Below are 16906 nucleotides of genomic sequence, written 5' to 3'. Positions count from 1 at the left end.
GTTAATAGTGTATGTGGTTTTACAGATGAAAAGAAAGTATTTTTTTTTTTTAAAGTATAGGTTGAAGGACACGAATTGAGGTAAAGTGAAATACTGTATAAAGTGAGTAAAAGAAGAAATGCAGTGTGAAATGTACAGGAAGTGTCTGTGGCAATGACTGTCAATGCCTTGAGTCTCTGGAAGCTCAAGTGCAGTAGGTCTACTGTATATTTAATGGCAGGTTGCCATGGACAACCAGTTAGTCCACAGAAACATTTAATAAGCGTTCACATTTGGTCTGATTGCCTTATCTGAATCCCAGTTTGATTGAGCCTCCTTGTGTTACCCCCACTGGATTGTGTTCACATGATACTTTTTGGTTCCGAACCATGTTATGTTTGTATTATCAGAGTGGCAGCTGTTTGTTAGGTAATGGCTGTACAGTAAAAGATGACAAAATAGATGGTTTCTGTTGCTTGCTCGCCTCACTTTTGTACTTTGGAATTTGAAAAACTTGGTCTTATTTCCAAATGGTCCAACACAGCACAGCACATGCGTCTGTTCGTCTCAAATGTTATATCAAGTGCACCAAAAGTGCTAGTATGAAAGCTCCCTAAGCAGCGAGTTTTAGCAGACAAAGTGAACCAAAATACAGCAGAGTAGCAGAGATTAAATTTGTGAAGTCAGTACAGACACATTGTGATCTGTCTGTACCTCAGTGGCATTATTTCTAAATACATTTTGTTAGACATTTCTGTAATTTCCAGTTATTTACTGTATGTCACCCAGTATAATACTGCAAATTCTCTTTACAGTAAATAACTGTAATACCCTTTGCATCATGGGAATTTTCTGTGACGTCAGACCCCACATACAGAGACTTACTGTATTTTTTAAAATTGCTGTATACTACTGTATTTGCTGTAACAGTCTCTTTGGTGCCATTCTATTGAGGTCGTTTTATTTTCCTCATTTCTTACATTTGGATTGACACAATTTGCCCTGGACCGTGTCTACAATGCCACAACAGCTTGAGACTGACTACTGGATGTGTTACATCGCTTGTAATGATTGGAAAAATCCTTTTGTACTGTGTCAGAAACAGCGCGAGCGCTTGGAGTACATCTGCACGTCAGAAATATACCGGGGCATCAGTTTACTGTCCGCATTCACTGTAGATAATATATATAATGGGTTCTATATTGTTGTCTGTTGTCCTTGCACCTTACGAGAGAATAAGACCAGCAAGCAAGGTAAAAATATATGTACGTTTGTCTGTGTGTTTGTGTCAGATTTTTGCACACCAGTTTAACCCATAGTAACATTTACTCGTCAACATGGCGGTTACAGAACTTTACCATGGTAAACTGCGCTGTCGTTTCAAACGACTTTTGTCATCTTATTGAATTAAGTTACAGAATTAAAATAATTTTTAACGAGCAATGCTTATCTTATATTAACATTAGGTTAACTAATGTGAAATTTAGTTTAGTTCATAATGTTGGCCAGTAGCCTATTGAGAAAATAAAATTGTATGTTATCTAGGTTAAACTAGTTTTATGGCTAACTGCCTTTCTAGTTATAGAATTAGTTTGTTATAGTTTTTAATGGAATTTAAGATTTACTGCATTTTTTGTATTTGTGTTTTAAAGGCAACTGCAATGAAGCATCAAGAAAGACATGAGCAGGCCAGCCACCCTGAGACTGATAATTCATGGTAAGAGAACAATTATGGTTTTGAGAGATTTGTGTATTCTATATGAGGTTTGCCTTTTAAAAGTGTGCTATTTCTACTTCTTGTTTTTCAGAGAAGACATTTCTGTCACTAACAAAGTGGATGGTGAGCAAAGATGGTGGCCACGTTTTGGAGCAGCACCTGGGTTTTGCAGATAGCTATGTATTCTTTGGCTGCTTGTCTTTTTCCCCCCATTATGTTTCTGTTGCCTAAAGATTCTTTGTAAGGATGAATCCAGAGGACACAACATAAAACACTGCAAAACGTCCTAAGACAGGAGAAATGGTGAAGATACACTGTTCCAGCATTGGAAGTCTGTATTTTTTAAGTGTTTTAAATAAAGAATTTGATATTTTGTAATTATTGTATCTGTTTTAATTGAATGCTAGTAGTACTTATGTAGAGTAAAAATAAAAAGAATTATATATAAAAATGATAAAATCTAATAAAATCTATATTAAAATGAATGAATTACAGTAGTATACTGATGAATTGGATTTTATTTACAGTAATTTACTGTAAAACAGTACAGTTTTCAACTGTAAATCAAATACAGTTTGCTACTGTAAATCTTAATTACAGTAACTTACTGGCAACACTGTTGCCAGTAAGTTACTGTAAAAACCCTTTGAAATGTCTAACAGTGTATATTATGTGTATATTACAGCAGTAAGCCATGAAAGACTGTGTGCTATTGTGATTTTATCACAGGCAGGTGGTATTTTTAGACTTGGAATGTTGCATCTACACTTGAAGTGGCTAATGACATCACAGTATGATGAGCAACAATAGTTTGACTCACACACTGGAAGTGTCAAAATCGCATGTTATCTGAGAGGCAGCTCCGTCACTTATGAAATCAATGCTACATTTCAGCAATTAAATTGGTGAACAAATTATAATTTGTTCTAACTAATTTTAATAGATTATATTAAAAAAAAGTCTAATAATAATAAAAATGTTACATCTCCATATACAAACGATTGGAGACTACTTGTCAGAAATATATGACAAATAAATTCAGAGTGATAAACAAAATTAAGACATATGATAAAATCTATAAAGTAAAATAATTTTATTTCAGATAGGCAATGATAATAAAGTGACTGGCATAGCACCACACATGGATGTGATGCAACTTACGAGTGTTGACATCTTTAAATAAAATGGGAGCAGTTAACTTTTTTCGGTTGCCAAGCAACACAGCCACTTTAATTTAGAACAGTGGTTCTAAATTAAATAATAACAATAATTATTATGATATTACATTAAATGAATATATTGCATCAATTATCACTGTACTTATGCATAAAACTGTATCTATGTGTTGTTGGCCCCTTTGTTTTCTTTTTCTTTTTTTCTTTTCTCTCCTTGTTTTATACAGTATGTGTCATAAGTTCTTTCCTGTATATAATACTGTCATGTTGCTATATCTTGATTTATGCATTCTGTGCAAACAACAACAACAACAAAAACTTCTCAATACTTTTCCCAGAGACCTGACAACACTTCACATTTTGGATTTCTGCATGCTGTGGAAACAGGACTTGGAACCACTCATATAAAATGTGTGGCCACAGCTGACCTTCTGTCTGCATTTTACACCAACTTTAAATGTGGCTCTTTCAGTCAGAGTTTAGAATCAGATCTATCCATTTTCTAATAAATAATAAAGTTTTTATTTATTTATTTTTCTTTTCTTTTCTTTCTTTTTTTTTTTTTTTTTAAAGATTTTTAATGTAAAATAAGCTTGGTTTAGAGGTTTCGAGATATTTTGGAGAGGGAATATATTATATAACCTATAATACAGACATTACAGAGATCTTTCTCACTCCATTTTTCAGAACCAAATCATGCTGTTCTGACAATATATAATTCGCCTTTTTGAGTTAAGTTTTTGAGTCACTCATACAAAAAAGGTACTCTGGCAATACCATGGTACACTAATGGTATTAACCCTCTGGTATTGTTCATTTAGGAGTCACACTTGTGTTGTTCACGGTCAAAACTGACCAGAGGCCATAATCGTGTAATAATTTCATTTTTGTGAAATGAATATACTAGAATTTTTTTTCTTTAATATTTTGCATTTTGGGTGTATTTCATGTTACTAATTAATATTCAGACTATTTTCTGTATAAAATGTTAAAAAATATATAAAAAAGTAATTTTATATATTTTTCAATTTATGCAGTATTTAAGATAAAAATAGAGCAAAAGTATTTAAAATCCATTGAACTGAGGCAGATTTGTTCCACCTTGTGGGATTAATAAAGAAAATCATCTATAATACCATGGTGTAGCCACTAGTCACTGTTGTTACAACTCGTGTGCACCTGTGCTTCAAAACACACAATGCATGTTTTAAATCGTGGCATTTGCATATATCAAGCAATATAAAAGAAAAAGGAAAAAAAAAAAAAAAGAAAAAAGTAATTTAAAGCAGTTTAACATAAGGCAGCAGCATGAGAAAACGTGAAAAAAATGGAGGGTATGAATACTTTTGTACATTCAGTGCTGTGTATTCTTTAGTTACTGAGCAGTGTTTAGAAAAACATGAAGGTTATGAATACTTTTGTGAAAAAAAAGAAGGGAATACTTTTGAATACTTTTGCAAGGCACAGTACATTCAGTGCTGTGTATTCCTTCGTTACTGAGCAGTGTTTTCAGGCATAATTGCTTAAGGTTTGTCACCCCTTCATTGCAATTTTTTTCTGCATAGTGGCTGATTTGTAGATTATACACACAAAAACATCTCTGTATTTTTGTATTTTCGCCTATTTCCCATTCATTCCCTATGGCGGTCCATTCCGATGAAGTATCAATTTTTTAAATTTCCAAACTTTTTTCTTTTTGGTTTAAAATCATGGAACCTATACCAGAGGGTTAAATTAGGAATAAGATGTTACTTTGATAGATGGGCACTGAATAATTACCAGAGTCATTAAAAAACCTCCAGTGTCCAAAACCCATGATTTTATCATAAAAAATATTATAATGCCTTGGTATTTTTTGCTAGTGAGTCTGTTCTGCCATTCTAATTCCTCTATGCTTGGTATGCGATACGTGGAAAAGCAACAGTACAGCAAAGTTCCACACTAGCTTTAAACATGCATGCACACCTGCTAATGAATCAACACAAAACCATATAAAGGAAACAAATAATGAATTGATTTAGGATTTCAATCCAAGATTTACATATTTATGAGTGAAACCTCTTAGAATAAGAATTTCAGTCTAAGATCAACTTCTCTCACTGCTATTTGGGTAATAGCAAACCTATGCAAAACGTTTTATAGAAGAGGTACCTCGGTATATATAATAATAATAATTATTATAGAATAATTACAACTTCTGTGTACCATGGTTCTCACTATTACTTACCATGGTAATTTTCTTTAAAGAGAGATTCTTGCACTAACAAATTTTATACATATTGTCCAAGGTTCCAACTTGCCAATACTGATAATTACTGAATAAAGTAATTACATTAATTATAACTGATCAGAAATCAGGAACTGTAACTCTGCTTAATGATTGAAAGAGAGAGAGAGAAAAAAAAATGAAAGAAAATGTATCTGTCTAATTCATTGGAATGTTGAAGTGTCAGTCAAGTGTGGTTCATACCACATTGGTGTGGTAGGGGGTCAGAGGGGTGTGAGCCTTGGTGGGTCTCTATTAGTCATACTGGTCCCTCAGTCATGCCCTCCAGAGGCAGGCTCGTGGCATTATCCATTGGCAGAGGTTGATCCTGGGAGGTTGGCATGTTGTGGGCAGTTGCTCCAGCCAGACTAGCATATGGCAGGTGGCAGTCTACATCCAGGATGGGTGGGTAGTGCTGCCGATAACAGATGTAGGCAAAGAAGAGGCCAATCAATCCCCCAACAAAAGCATCTGTGAGGAACAAATCAAAGTTCACTAAGACATAGCCTTAGTGAAAGTAGGACTTTGGTCCATCTATACATTCATCCATATAGCTTTGTAACTGTCTGTCTTTAATATAATACTATGTTTTCATTCCGTTGTTGTTGTTATTCCCGTGAATAATAGAGGATAGATTGTATTTTACTGCAAACAAAGCTTTATATCTAATTGTGGCTCTACTGAACTGCGTCTTTTAGTGTTCAAAGAAGATAATGACTGACATAGCATTCTTAAACAAACACGATTCACCTAATGGCTTCTGCCATTTAATGCTACCCTGAGAGCAAGAATTTAAGCGCCACCATTGTGAGGGTTGTTAAAAGAGCTGGACTGCACACTGACACACAGCTGTATAACCAAACCTCAAAGCAATTTCATTCCCAAAATGTGAGGACAAAAATAAAATCAAATGACTGAAAAATAATTTTGAGGTAAGACTGATAAATTACCCCTGGAACAATCCCATACTCATTAGATCAGCATGCTACAGGGCAAGCTTGTATGAGTTCACAGTTTGTATTTACTTGGACCAGATCGGACCCATCAAGTTTAATGGTCCATGCCACTATTGTTCAGATTAGTTCTGTTCTACTACCCAGCAGGCCTCAGGGGACAGGTCTATATAAAGTCACACTAATAAGTATCTGCTTGCAGTTGTTTGTCTGATATAAGGTGTCCTTCTGCAAAGTGACAAGGAAATATATATAACCAAATTAAGTGTTAATCTGCATATTTATAGTTTAGTAACAAAATCTAGGACATGCACACTTTTCTGGAGATAATTAAGAGGGCCAGCTGCTTATATGCTGGAAAACTCTAATTTGTGCTGTCATTCATTTCAGGGATTTCACTTTTTTTATTCTCTCTGTAGTTTAAAGTCAGAAATTCACAAAGACAAAATAAGTAATGATATAAATAGTAGCTTTTCAAAATGCCATACTATATTCAAACATAGTAGTCTCTGAAAATGCATAATTCCTGAACAGGAATAGTTCAGGCAGACATAAAAAATACTTTAATTCATCTGTGGAACACACTCAAAATTTTCAAGCTGCTTTTGTCCACAATAAAAGAGAATGGGTACAATGCTCCAAAGATTTGCTTTATATAACTTGTACATATATTTTAGGTATTCTAAAGACATTTAATAGTTTTGTGTGAGAAACCGTCTCACCTTTGCTTTGTGTGAGAAACCGTCTCACCTTTGCTTTGTGTGAGAAACCGTGTCTCACCTTATTTAATATCAGTGATGAGACACTCAAAATCCACTGACAATTTAAGGACCACATTTATACAGTATGAGTGCGAATGAGATTTAAGAGTTGTGGCAGAGGAAAAGATCATCAGTGCATGTGGTGACCTACATTTCATATGGGCACAACATGATGCTATGAAAGGCCTACATTGGTTGTGGCTAGAAGGGATAGAGCTCCGACCAGATATGAACAATGACATTTAATTTCCTACCCATTAGATTGTGTTTTATTAACGTCTACACCTACCCCAACCCTAAACCTACCCATTACAATAATGAAAAAAAAAGTAATTATTGTTGTACAGTGTGACAAAAAAAACTAAACAAAAAACGCTGTATTGATGTGCGCATGCCCAGTAGCGCCATACGTATCCCTTCTAGCCTTAACCGCCTACATTTCTTATGGGCACAACATGATGCTATGAAAGGCCTACATACACAATTAGCATATAGTGTCTTCTGCTACGGTCAGTTTTTTTCTTTCAGATCATGGCAAAGCAAAAATTGAAATAGAACTGGATTCCTTAAATCCAGTCCTGAAGGGCCAGTGCCCTGCAGGTTTTAGCTCTAACTCTGATCAAACATGCCTGAGCAAGCTAAGCAAGGTCTTCAGGATCACTAGAAAATCACAGGTAGATAAGATTGATCAGAGTTTGAGCTAAACTATGCAGATTTGAGGAACCTGAAATAGAATCTTGCTGAACAAATTAAAGTTAGTTAGAATTTTGATATGTTTGAATAATGAATAAATTTGAACATTGCGATATGTTTTAATAATAACACATCTGGTTTATTTTGTGATATCACATTTGCAGCATGTTGCCTAAACTTCTTGTCTGAGTTAGTGTACTTCCACTATGTTTGTTTCTTCCCTAAATTACAGAACAACTCTGCATGTGTGTGAACATGGTGAGATGATTCTAAATCGTGATCAAGATCGTGGGAACCAAAGGTAAAACATGAACAAATGGTCATTGACAAGCCTATATTGACTGACCACTAATCTGAATATTGGGGATACATCCCCTTGATGTCTATGAAAGTTAAGGTCCAGAATATAGCATAAACCAAATAGAGAGAATAAATCATAGTGCTGAATCCACCATTTTGTCCGACAAACAAATCAGACAGGAGAGTAGATTAACTTTGTAAGCTGTAAAGATCATGTTAAAGCTGGCAAACAGTTGCTGATATTTTATTACGAAGCAGTAACTCTTGCAAACCATGCATACTCCATTTTATGCTCTACAGGTCCTGTTAAATCCCTGGAAAAAGTTAATTACATTGATAATATCAGCACAAGGCTATAATAAACTGTCCAAATTAGTACAAGGCTATTTTACAATAGCTTTGTTCTAATAGGGAGCTGCCTTGCTGTCTGTGGCCTACATAAGTTCTGACTAAACTAATAACACACATACTTTTTCTATAAACAAATCCCTCCAGAAGTGTTGTGGAACATGTTTCTGGCAAGTATGGGACATGGCTTCTAGGCATGATCAAGGCAAACTTTAATTGTATAATAATTTAATAATTGCTAAAGCATTTATCACAAAAATAAATCATAAGTATTTAAGTCTTTAAAACATGGCCAGACTTCCTGTCAATGATCACAATTCTTTGTGAAATTAGTTTAGTCAGATTAGCCTAGATGTGACCCATGCTGGCAAAATCAGTCGGAATGCACACAGGCTAATTTTGAGCTACAGGGGAATGAAAAGTGAAATTTGAGGCTTTCACAAAAATGAGTTCATTAAGCCCTTGTCTAGCGATCCCAATGCTCCAAATAGTAATTAAACATTTAAAATGATCTTTATTGTAAATTTTTTGAGGGGAGTACTTTTATCTGCTCGCTTGTCGCGCTGACGGTCATGCATAGCGTTGAGCACCGGGAGGATTCCCGGTGGGCCGGTCTGTTTTTTTCAAGTACTGCTCACTGCAGAGCAAAATGGGAGGAGCTGGAGCTCTAGCTCCCCCTCACTGGAGGTAATGGGTGGAATTTGACCTACTCCAGCTCCACCTCTGTGAAATTATTGGGTGGAGTAATGTTTAGCGATGGGGTAAGGGTAGGGTTAGGGTGTGGTTGGGGTGTCTACCTCCACCCATTACCTCCAGTGAGGGTGAGCTAGAGCTCCAGCTCCTCTCATTTGGCTCACAGAGGTGGAGTAGGTCACACTCCACCCATTACCTCCAGTGAGGGTGAGCTAGAGCTCCAGCTCCTCCCATTTGGCTCTGGAGCGAGCACCCTCTTGTTTTTTTTGGCCGCGAGGGCCTGTGTTGTCATGCCACTGGGTTGAACTATGCTGTTCCTAGGCTGCCTGCACTCATAGCAGCCCCACTCTTTTTATTTACCATTTTTTCGCAGCCCCTATTATTATTTTCACCAGACCATATCAGTAACAAATTCTCATTTGATAACCAATCATTCTTTTTGCGTAAATCATTGTTTTATTTGTGCACGTAGGCATTTGAGGAAGGCTTTAAGACCAGGTGGAATCCTCTGCCGGCTGCTCCCGCTTAAGAGCAAGCGGGACTCACGCTAACTGCACCCTTCACCACCCGCTTTTTCTTTCACAAGTTCACTTGTAATTAACTGAGAAAAGGTTATGCGCATTTGGCATGCTGTCCAGAGGGAGGGCTCCAAGTTCAGCATTTAGCCCGGACACCAGAGTGTTCCCCCCAAAGATGCAATAAGCGCGAGACAGCAGCCAGAGAGGTGCGTTGATAACCCCCCAAAATTTGCAGAGCTTAAGGTTGGTGGGGTGCTGGACGTCGCTTGGAGTAACGGCAATGCTGTGGCCTTAGAGAAGAGAGTTTGGCTCCTGCGGAAGCAGGCACTGCTATGGCAGTGGAGGAATATAGAAAAGGCTCCTGCGGGAGCAAACACTGCTGCGGCAGTGGGGAAATACAGAAAAGGCTCCTGCAGGAGCAGTCACTGCTGCGGCAGTGGGGAAATACAGATAAGGCTCCTGCGGGAGCGGGGTGCTGCTGGGATGGCTGAAGTGGAGATGAGATGGGTGGATTTGGTGGGGTTAGGGGATGGCTATGGCAGGCCTGAAGTTCATGAATAGGGTTGGACTGGCGTTAAAGGGGGTCAGCTGATGAGGGTTCGGTGAGCTTCTTTGATATGGAAGCGGTCTGACCACATGTAGGAAAAGGCAGTGGATGGGTCTGCACCACTAGCGGAGGCAGGCTCACGCTAGCGTTTGCTATGGAAGCTGGAGGTCACTGGAAAGGAAGAGGGGTTATTAGTAGCAGCAGGAGAAGACTGAGATGTGTGGACCTGTGCCTCAAGCGGAGACGTCCACATGCTAGAGTTGGACAGTGGGGCTGTGGGCCATGGTTAGGGGAGGGGGTTGGGAGTGGGGTAAGGAAAAGGCAGTGGATGGGTCTGCACCACTAGCGGAGGCAGCCTCACGCTAGCGTTTGCTATGGAAGCTGGAGGCAACTGGAAAGGAAGAGGGGTTAGAAGTAACAGGGGAAAAGACATGTGAAGGCCTGTGTTGTAAGCGGAGGCAGCTTCGCACTTGCTTCAGCTGCTGTAGCTGTAGGCCATGGGGGTTCGTGACATTTGGGGAAAAAAGCTGTAGAGCCTGTGCAGCCTGCACTGCTAGCAGGGGCAGCCTCATACTAGTGTCCGCTATGGGAGCTGGAGGCCGCTGAAAAGGAAAGGGGTTAGGGGAAGTAGAAGGAAAGTCTGAGATGTGAGGATCTGTGTTGCAAGCAGAGGCAGCCACATGCTTGCTTCTGCTGCTGTAGCTGTAGGCGGAGGAAAAAAGGTCCTGGAAGCCTGCAGTGTTGCCAATTTTGCAGTGTTTTTTTTTTTTTTTTAAGCTAGATTTAGCAATTTCTCAGACCCTACCCTAGCAACTTGTTTTTCAAAGCAACTAGCAACAAATGTATCTATTTTTTAAATTTATTTGGCAGTCTTTAAAAAGTGATAAAATGATAAAAGGCATGCATTTTTTGCTTAATCACACAAAAGGAAAAAGTATTGAAACAGCTAGCCAGCTAGGCGGCACATCAGCTGGCAACGTTAGACACTTTGAGAGAGGTGCCTAGCAGTACGCACTTCATATAAGAATTAAGTTGCAGGTTGCACTTGTTCAATAATTGTTTATGATATGCCTTAATTTTTAGTTTGTACTTAATCATTACTGTTGGTCCACTATGATCAACAGTGAAACTTCTCTTCCACGGTTGATCAAAAATTAATCTTATCCAACTTATCTATCCATTTATCAAAATGAAATGAGTAAATTAAATACAGGTAAAATGCTGGTGAAAAATACAGAAAGTTTGAATAATTCCAGAATGTTCTAAGCACTTGCCTCATGGTTACATAATGACATTAACAGCTGATGATGTCGCAAACGTCATTTAACAACTTTTAGCAACAAATGATCTGCCTTTAGCGATCTTTACCTGAAAATTATTTGGCAACACTGGTGGCCTGATGCAGGCTAGTGGAGGCAGCCTCGCGCTAGTATCTGGAAACAAAAGTTAGAGGCCCGGCTGCATACGGTGCTGTGGCCGGAAGAGCTGCGGTGAAGGCTGAGCCGAAGCGGGAAGCGAGTGAGGCTTTGCTGCGGTGAGAACTGGGGCGTAGAGGTCTTCACGGAGGACCCGAGACCCGTACGGGTTCGGGTCTATATTTTAAATGGTCAGCCGGGTCCGGGTCGGGTCCCAATCTATTACTTCGGGTCCCAGGTCTGTTTAACATTGTGTGTAATACCCGAGTCGATTGGAGAACACCGCACCCGCCAGTGATCAGTGTCAGTCAGCATGCGTGTGTTTTGTAACTTGCAGTTTGTAAAATTAGGATGAGAAAATTGTGAGCGGGAAATGAGGTGAAAGAAAAAAACCAAAAACACACGTTACCTCAGCCGCCAGAAGCAGAGCGCGGGCGGAGTTAATGTAGCCTACTGAACGTGGACGGTGATCATGGATTCCTTCATGAGTGATTTGGGGAAAAAAAAGCTGAAACAAAACTGACGAAGAGACGCACCTGTTATTGAACACGCACGCAATAAAGTGTAACGCACTTCTTGTTCTGCACGTTTTTTGCTAAAAAATAATTGCTCCTAGTCTTTATTACAACCAACAAAAAGTATCGTTATTGTTGCGCAAACGCAACACTCGAAGTTGACTCGAGATGGAGAAAAAAAAATAAAAAATGCGAAGTTGCATTAGTCATCCGTCACTGACACTGATTGTATGCATCGCAGTCAGGGAGAAGGCTACTAACAGTAGTAAGGGAATTTTAAATTTTTTTCTCGCAACTTGTTATTGACTTAATAGCAGTTTACTGTGCAATATGTGCCGATCGGGTGCAGTCGGGTCTGTCTCTTCCCAGCCGGGTTCGGGTCCAACTTTCGAATAATGGTCGGGTCCGAGTAGTACATTTAAGGCATTTCTCGGGTCTGCACGGGTTCAGGTACCACTTTCAAATAAAATCCGGGTCGGTTTGGTGCAGCACATTTACGGGTCTCTTCGGGTTCGGGTACGAATTTTTGGACCCGTGAAGACCTCTACTGGGGCGCGGCCCAGGCTCGTTGAAGGCCTACTGCTCCGACCCGACGCTTGCGGAAAGCCTGATCTTGTGCGGGACATTGGTCAGGGGCGTGGGAAGATGTTTTAGGTTTATCCTGCTAATTACTTATTGCAAATATTGAATAAAAGGGTATGATTAATTGTGGCGAAAAACATTATTAGAGAAAAACATTACTTATTGCAAATAGTGGCAATTATCTGCACCTCTGCATTGTAATACATTATAAAATAGTATGCAATTAAAGTTTGCCAAAAAGCATATTCGAATCCCCGGTCGATCGCGTCAAAAGAAGTGTAACACACGCTTCATCATCTGCACCACTGAACAATTAACGACCGTCTTTTGCAAATTTGACTATCCCAATCATACGTTTGTGGGTGGAGTTAGTGTAAATATCCTCTGCCAACAACATGGCTATTTGCACTTAAATAGACACTCCGAATTTTTTTTTTTTTTAAATATTCCCAACAATTAAACAGTTGCCCACAGAAAAAAACAGGGGGTGCACTGCAGCACCCCCACTTCCCGCGCCCCTGACAATGGTGGTGTCGAGCGAGGGGAGTTCAGGACTTTGCTCGACCTATTGGCCGCCTTGGTGGCTGGAGTGGATTTAGGAGTGAGGTTGGCTGATTTGCAGGGTGACGAATAGACCATACAGATCCGTTTGTTTATAGAACGGAGCATCGGAATTAATCAGCGTTTGCCTCTGGTTTAAATACAGTCCACTTTCCGATCAGAGGAATTGTTGGCGCGGCCGAATGATATGAGGATGCCGGGGAAGTTGGAAGTTTCGGCAATGGAGGCGAGGTTAAGCCCCGGTGTCGGGGAAATCTATGGAAGCAGAATAATGACAATAGTTTTTGAAACATAAAGCATGCTGAATTCCACAAATCGAAAAAAAAGATGCATTGCAATTAACAGTGCTTGCATTTTAATGCCTTGTATTTCCAGGGCTTGCATTTTTAGGTCCTGAAATTTAACATAGTTATTTATTTAAGCTGTGAATATTTCAATTCAAAATATTTCACACACATTTTCATCATTAAAAATTCAATAATTAATATTCACCTTCCAGAATTCACTTCCGAAATATTCAATCTGTTTAAAAATACGATGTATAATATTCGACAGGCAAATTTATTTCACTTTCCAAATTCGCTGCCACAAATTCAGTGGTTAAAATTCGGCAGAAAATTCAGCGTTGCACATCCGGGAACCGCAGGAATAGCAGTAGAGCACCGATGCATGATCTCCAGCTGATGTCAGTCACTCACCAGCAGGTGGCGCAAGCGGCTGTTGATGAAGAAGGCCATATGTGGATCAAGTCATTCATTTGCAAAAACTGATTTGCAGATATGGAGCAAGGGCTAAGTAGAAGTTTAGATTATCGGGGCCAGAATAAACGTGGAAACGCTGATTGTGTGCATGTTTAATTCAGCATCTTCGCTGTTTCCTGTAGCCTACATGTAAGCTGATTTCTCTACCACAAAGGAGATTATAATGCTCTTTTACCCAACGTTGAAGTACAGAACTAACATTTGTCACGCCCCTGGACTGTCTTGTGTGTGTTTTGCTCCCCATGTGTGCCCTGTGACCCAGTTTCTGTCTCCCTTTGATTGTTTAATTTGATTCCAGTTGTGTCTCCTTAGTCCCTTGATTGTCTTGTCTTTATAAGCCCCAGTCCTTTCAGTTAGTGTTGGTCGGTCTTTAAGTGTCTACCCTGCCTGTGATTCTGTGTTCCTATTTTGAATAATAAACCCCTGTGTTGTGAATTCCTCGTCTCCTCGTTCCTGGTTCCCGTGCTCCCCGTGAGCTGTGACAACATTACATCTGAGGAAGACATATATTGTTTTCGGTTGCTTAGTTTCTGTAACTTTGTATCATGGCTTGTGTGACGCTGTGCTGTAATACTGGGGTTCCCCTCATACGTCACACTCCAGGATTCCCCAACGACGCGTAACGCTCCTCAGTGAACTAATACAGTGATATAAGACCTCAGATCTCAGAATACACTTTATTGATGATTATGAGAACTATATACAGGCAAACAAATGAGGTCAGAAGAACGCAACACGCTGCATTTTCGTTGCTTTCCCTTTCTACTGAACTATAGAGTCGACAGTTCTACAAAGATATCAATACCACGATTAGTTTTAACAGTAAGCAACCACTTTATATATCGACATAAAAAAGGAGTTCAAAACCGTCTAGGTGTATTGTTGCTGCAAATGTAAACCGGAGAAAGCATTGACGCGCTATCGCACCCAAGGGTTAAACCGTCCAATGTATTTAAATTAAAATTACTTTTAACATTTAAAATAACACACTGTCAAATTGTAAAGCTTTTATTACTCATAGTGATTTACCACAGATGAGATTTTGGCAATACCTCCCCTTTATACATACAGTACAAAATTATTTACATATAAAAGATCCCTGGAAAGGTTTTTTTTTTTTTCATGTTCCAACGGTTGTAGTATGTTGCTAGATACAAAACTGACTTACTACAGGTTAGATTTTGCCAATAGCTCCCTTACGGTTTGTACAGTACACAAATATCTTTTTTTTTTTTAAAACTACAGTAATTCACCAAAAGGGTTTTTCATGAAATTTTGCCAATGTCTCCCTTACTGTATGTATTATTACTGTAAAATTAATAAATAAAAAGTGTCCGAGTTACATCTGCCTTGCTCTGATGTCATGCTGACCTGTGCCAAAATTCTCTTGCGGCGGCGAGGCTGCTGTGTCAGATTGAGCAGTCGCGCGCAGTTGCTCTCCACCGACTGCGCTGATCAAAAGCATGATGGGAAACGACTGACTGACGACACAGCTTAATGCTCATTGGTTCAGACAACTGTGATGCTGCGTTCTCTGCTAAAATGTTTTATTTTTTAAATCTGATTTCATGTGATTGTGTATTTAAATTATGCTTGAATATTTCCAAACACTATGACAGTGCGATCTCTGTGTGAGATATGTGATTGTTGTCATATTTCTATAAAAATCTAAAATACATGTTTATATTAAAGTAGAAATGGATGCCTTTCATATGGGATTAAATAGCAAGCACTTTGAGTGTCTTGTTCATCATATTTATATTCATATAAAAGCAACAGAACTGAAATTATATCATGTTTATCAGCATATGAGTGAGAATAACGCGATATCTGCCTATGATCTCGTAGGTATCTGTTGCACTTCGAGAGGTCAGAACTGTCCGTCTGGACTGCGTTTATTTCACTCCTCCCCTCACTGCAGCCGCCTACTCTCGCCTACTCTTGCTTACATTTCAGCCGAGGCACATCTCAAACAAGCCTAATAGCTGTCATTGTGTTAGTGCACTACTGAGCCGCATAATGTGTTTTCTTAAAATTTTTATATTTTTATTTACTTTTATATTTCTGAGGGAAAGTTCGCATAATCATCAATAAAGTGTATTCTGAGATCTGAGGTCTTATGTCACTGTATTAGTTCACTGAGGCGCGTTACGCGTCGTTGGGGAATCCTGTAGTGTGACATATGAGGGGAACCCCAGTATTACAGCACAGCGTCACACAAGCCATGATTCAAAGTTACAGAAACTAAGCAACCAAAAGCAATATTCCTCAGATGTAATGTTAGTTCTGTACTTCAGCGTTGGGTAAAAGAGCATTATAATCTCCTTTGTGGTAGAGAAAGCAGCTTACATGTAGGCTACAGGAAACAGCGAAGATGCTGAATTAAACATGCACACAATCAGCGTTTCCACATGTTTATACTGGCACCGATAATCAAAACTTCTACTTAGCGCTTGCTCCATTTCTGCAAATCAGTTTTTGTAAATGAATGACTTGATCCACATATGGCCCTCATCAACCGCCATTTGCGCCACCTGCTGGTGAGCGACTGACATCAGCTGGAGATCATGCATCGGTGCTCTACTGCTATTCCTGCGGTTCCCGGATGTGCAACGCTGAATTTTCTGCCCAATTTTAACCACTGAATTTGTGGCAGCGAATTTGGAAAGTGAAATAAAATTACCGAAATTTGCCTGTCGAATATTATACATCGCATTTTTAAACAGATTGAATATTTTGGAAGTGAATTCTGGAAGGTGAATATGAATTATTGAATTTTTAATTATGAAAATGTGTGTGAAATATTTTGAACTGAAATATTCCCACCTTAAATAAATAACTATGTTAAATTTCAGGACCTAAAACTGCAAGCCTTGGAAATACAAGGCATTAAAATGCAAGCACTGCTAATTGCAACGCATCTTTTTTTCGATTTGTGGAATTCAACATGCTTTATGTTTCAAAAACTATTGTCATTATTCTGCTTCCATAGAAATCTTGTTGCTGGTTGAGCAGAGCGACGGCCGCGATAGAGATGGAGCTCGCCAGCTGTGTCTGGTGGAGAAGTAGTAATACTGGGGCCGGTGGATTGCTGTGGAGGATCCGAAAATCCCGAGTATAGG

The 16906-nt window shown here is 39.0% G+C and overlaps 1 protein-coding gene across 2 annotated transcripts in view; it reads right to left on the bottom strand.

Moving 5' to 3' along the window:
• Nucleotides 1-5266: 5266 nt before the first annotated feature.
• The window catches only part of plpp4 (phospholipid phosphatase 4), a 212664-nt gene continuing 201024 nt past the window's right edge, over nt 5267-16906 (bottom strand). For both annotated transcript variants that reach the window (XM_058796424.1, XM_058796425.1), the window contains exon 7: nt 5267-5608. In XM_058796424.1, the coding sequence (XP_058652407.1) occupies nt 5397-5608 (212 nt within the window). In that variant the 3' untranslated portion in view covers nt 5267-5396. The remainder of the gene's footprint in view (nt 5609-16906) is intronic.

The sequence above is a fragment of the Onychostoma macrolepis genome, chromosome 13 (assembly GCF_012432095.1).
Source record: "Onychostoma macrolepis isolate SWU-2019 chromosome 13, ASM1243209v1, whole genome shotgun sequence".
NCBI lineage: Eukaryota > Metazoa > Chordata > Actinopteri > Cypriniformes > Cyprinidae > Onychostoma > Onychostoma macrolepis.
Note: the sequence above shows the minus strand (reverse complement) of the source record. Positions and strands in the feature narration are given on the sequence as shown.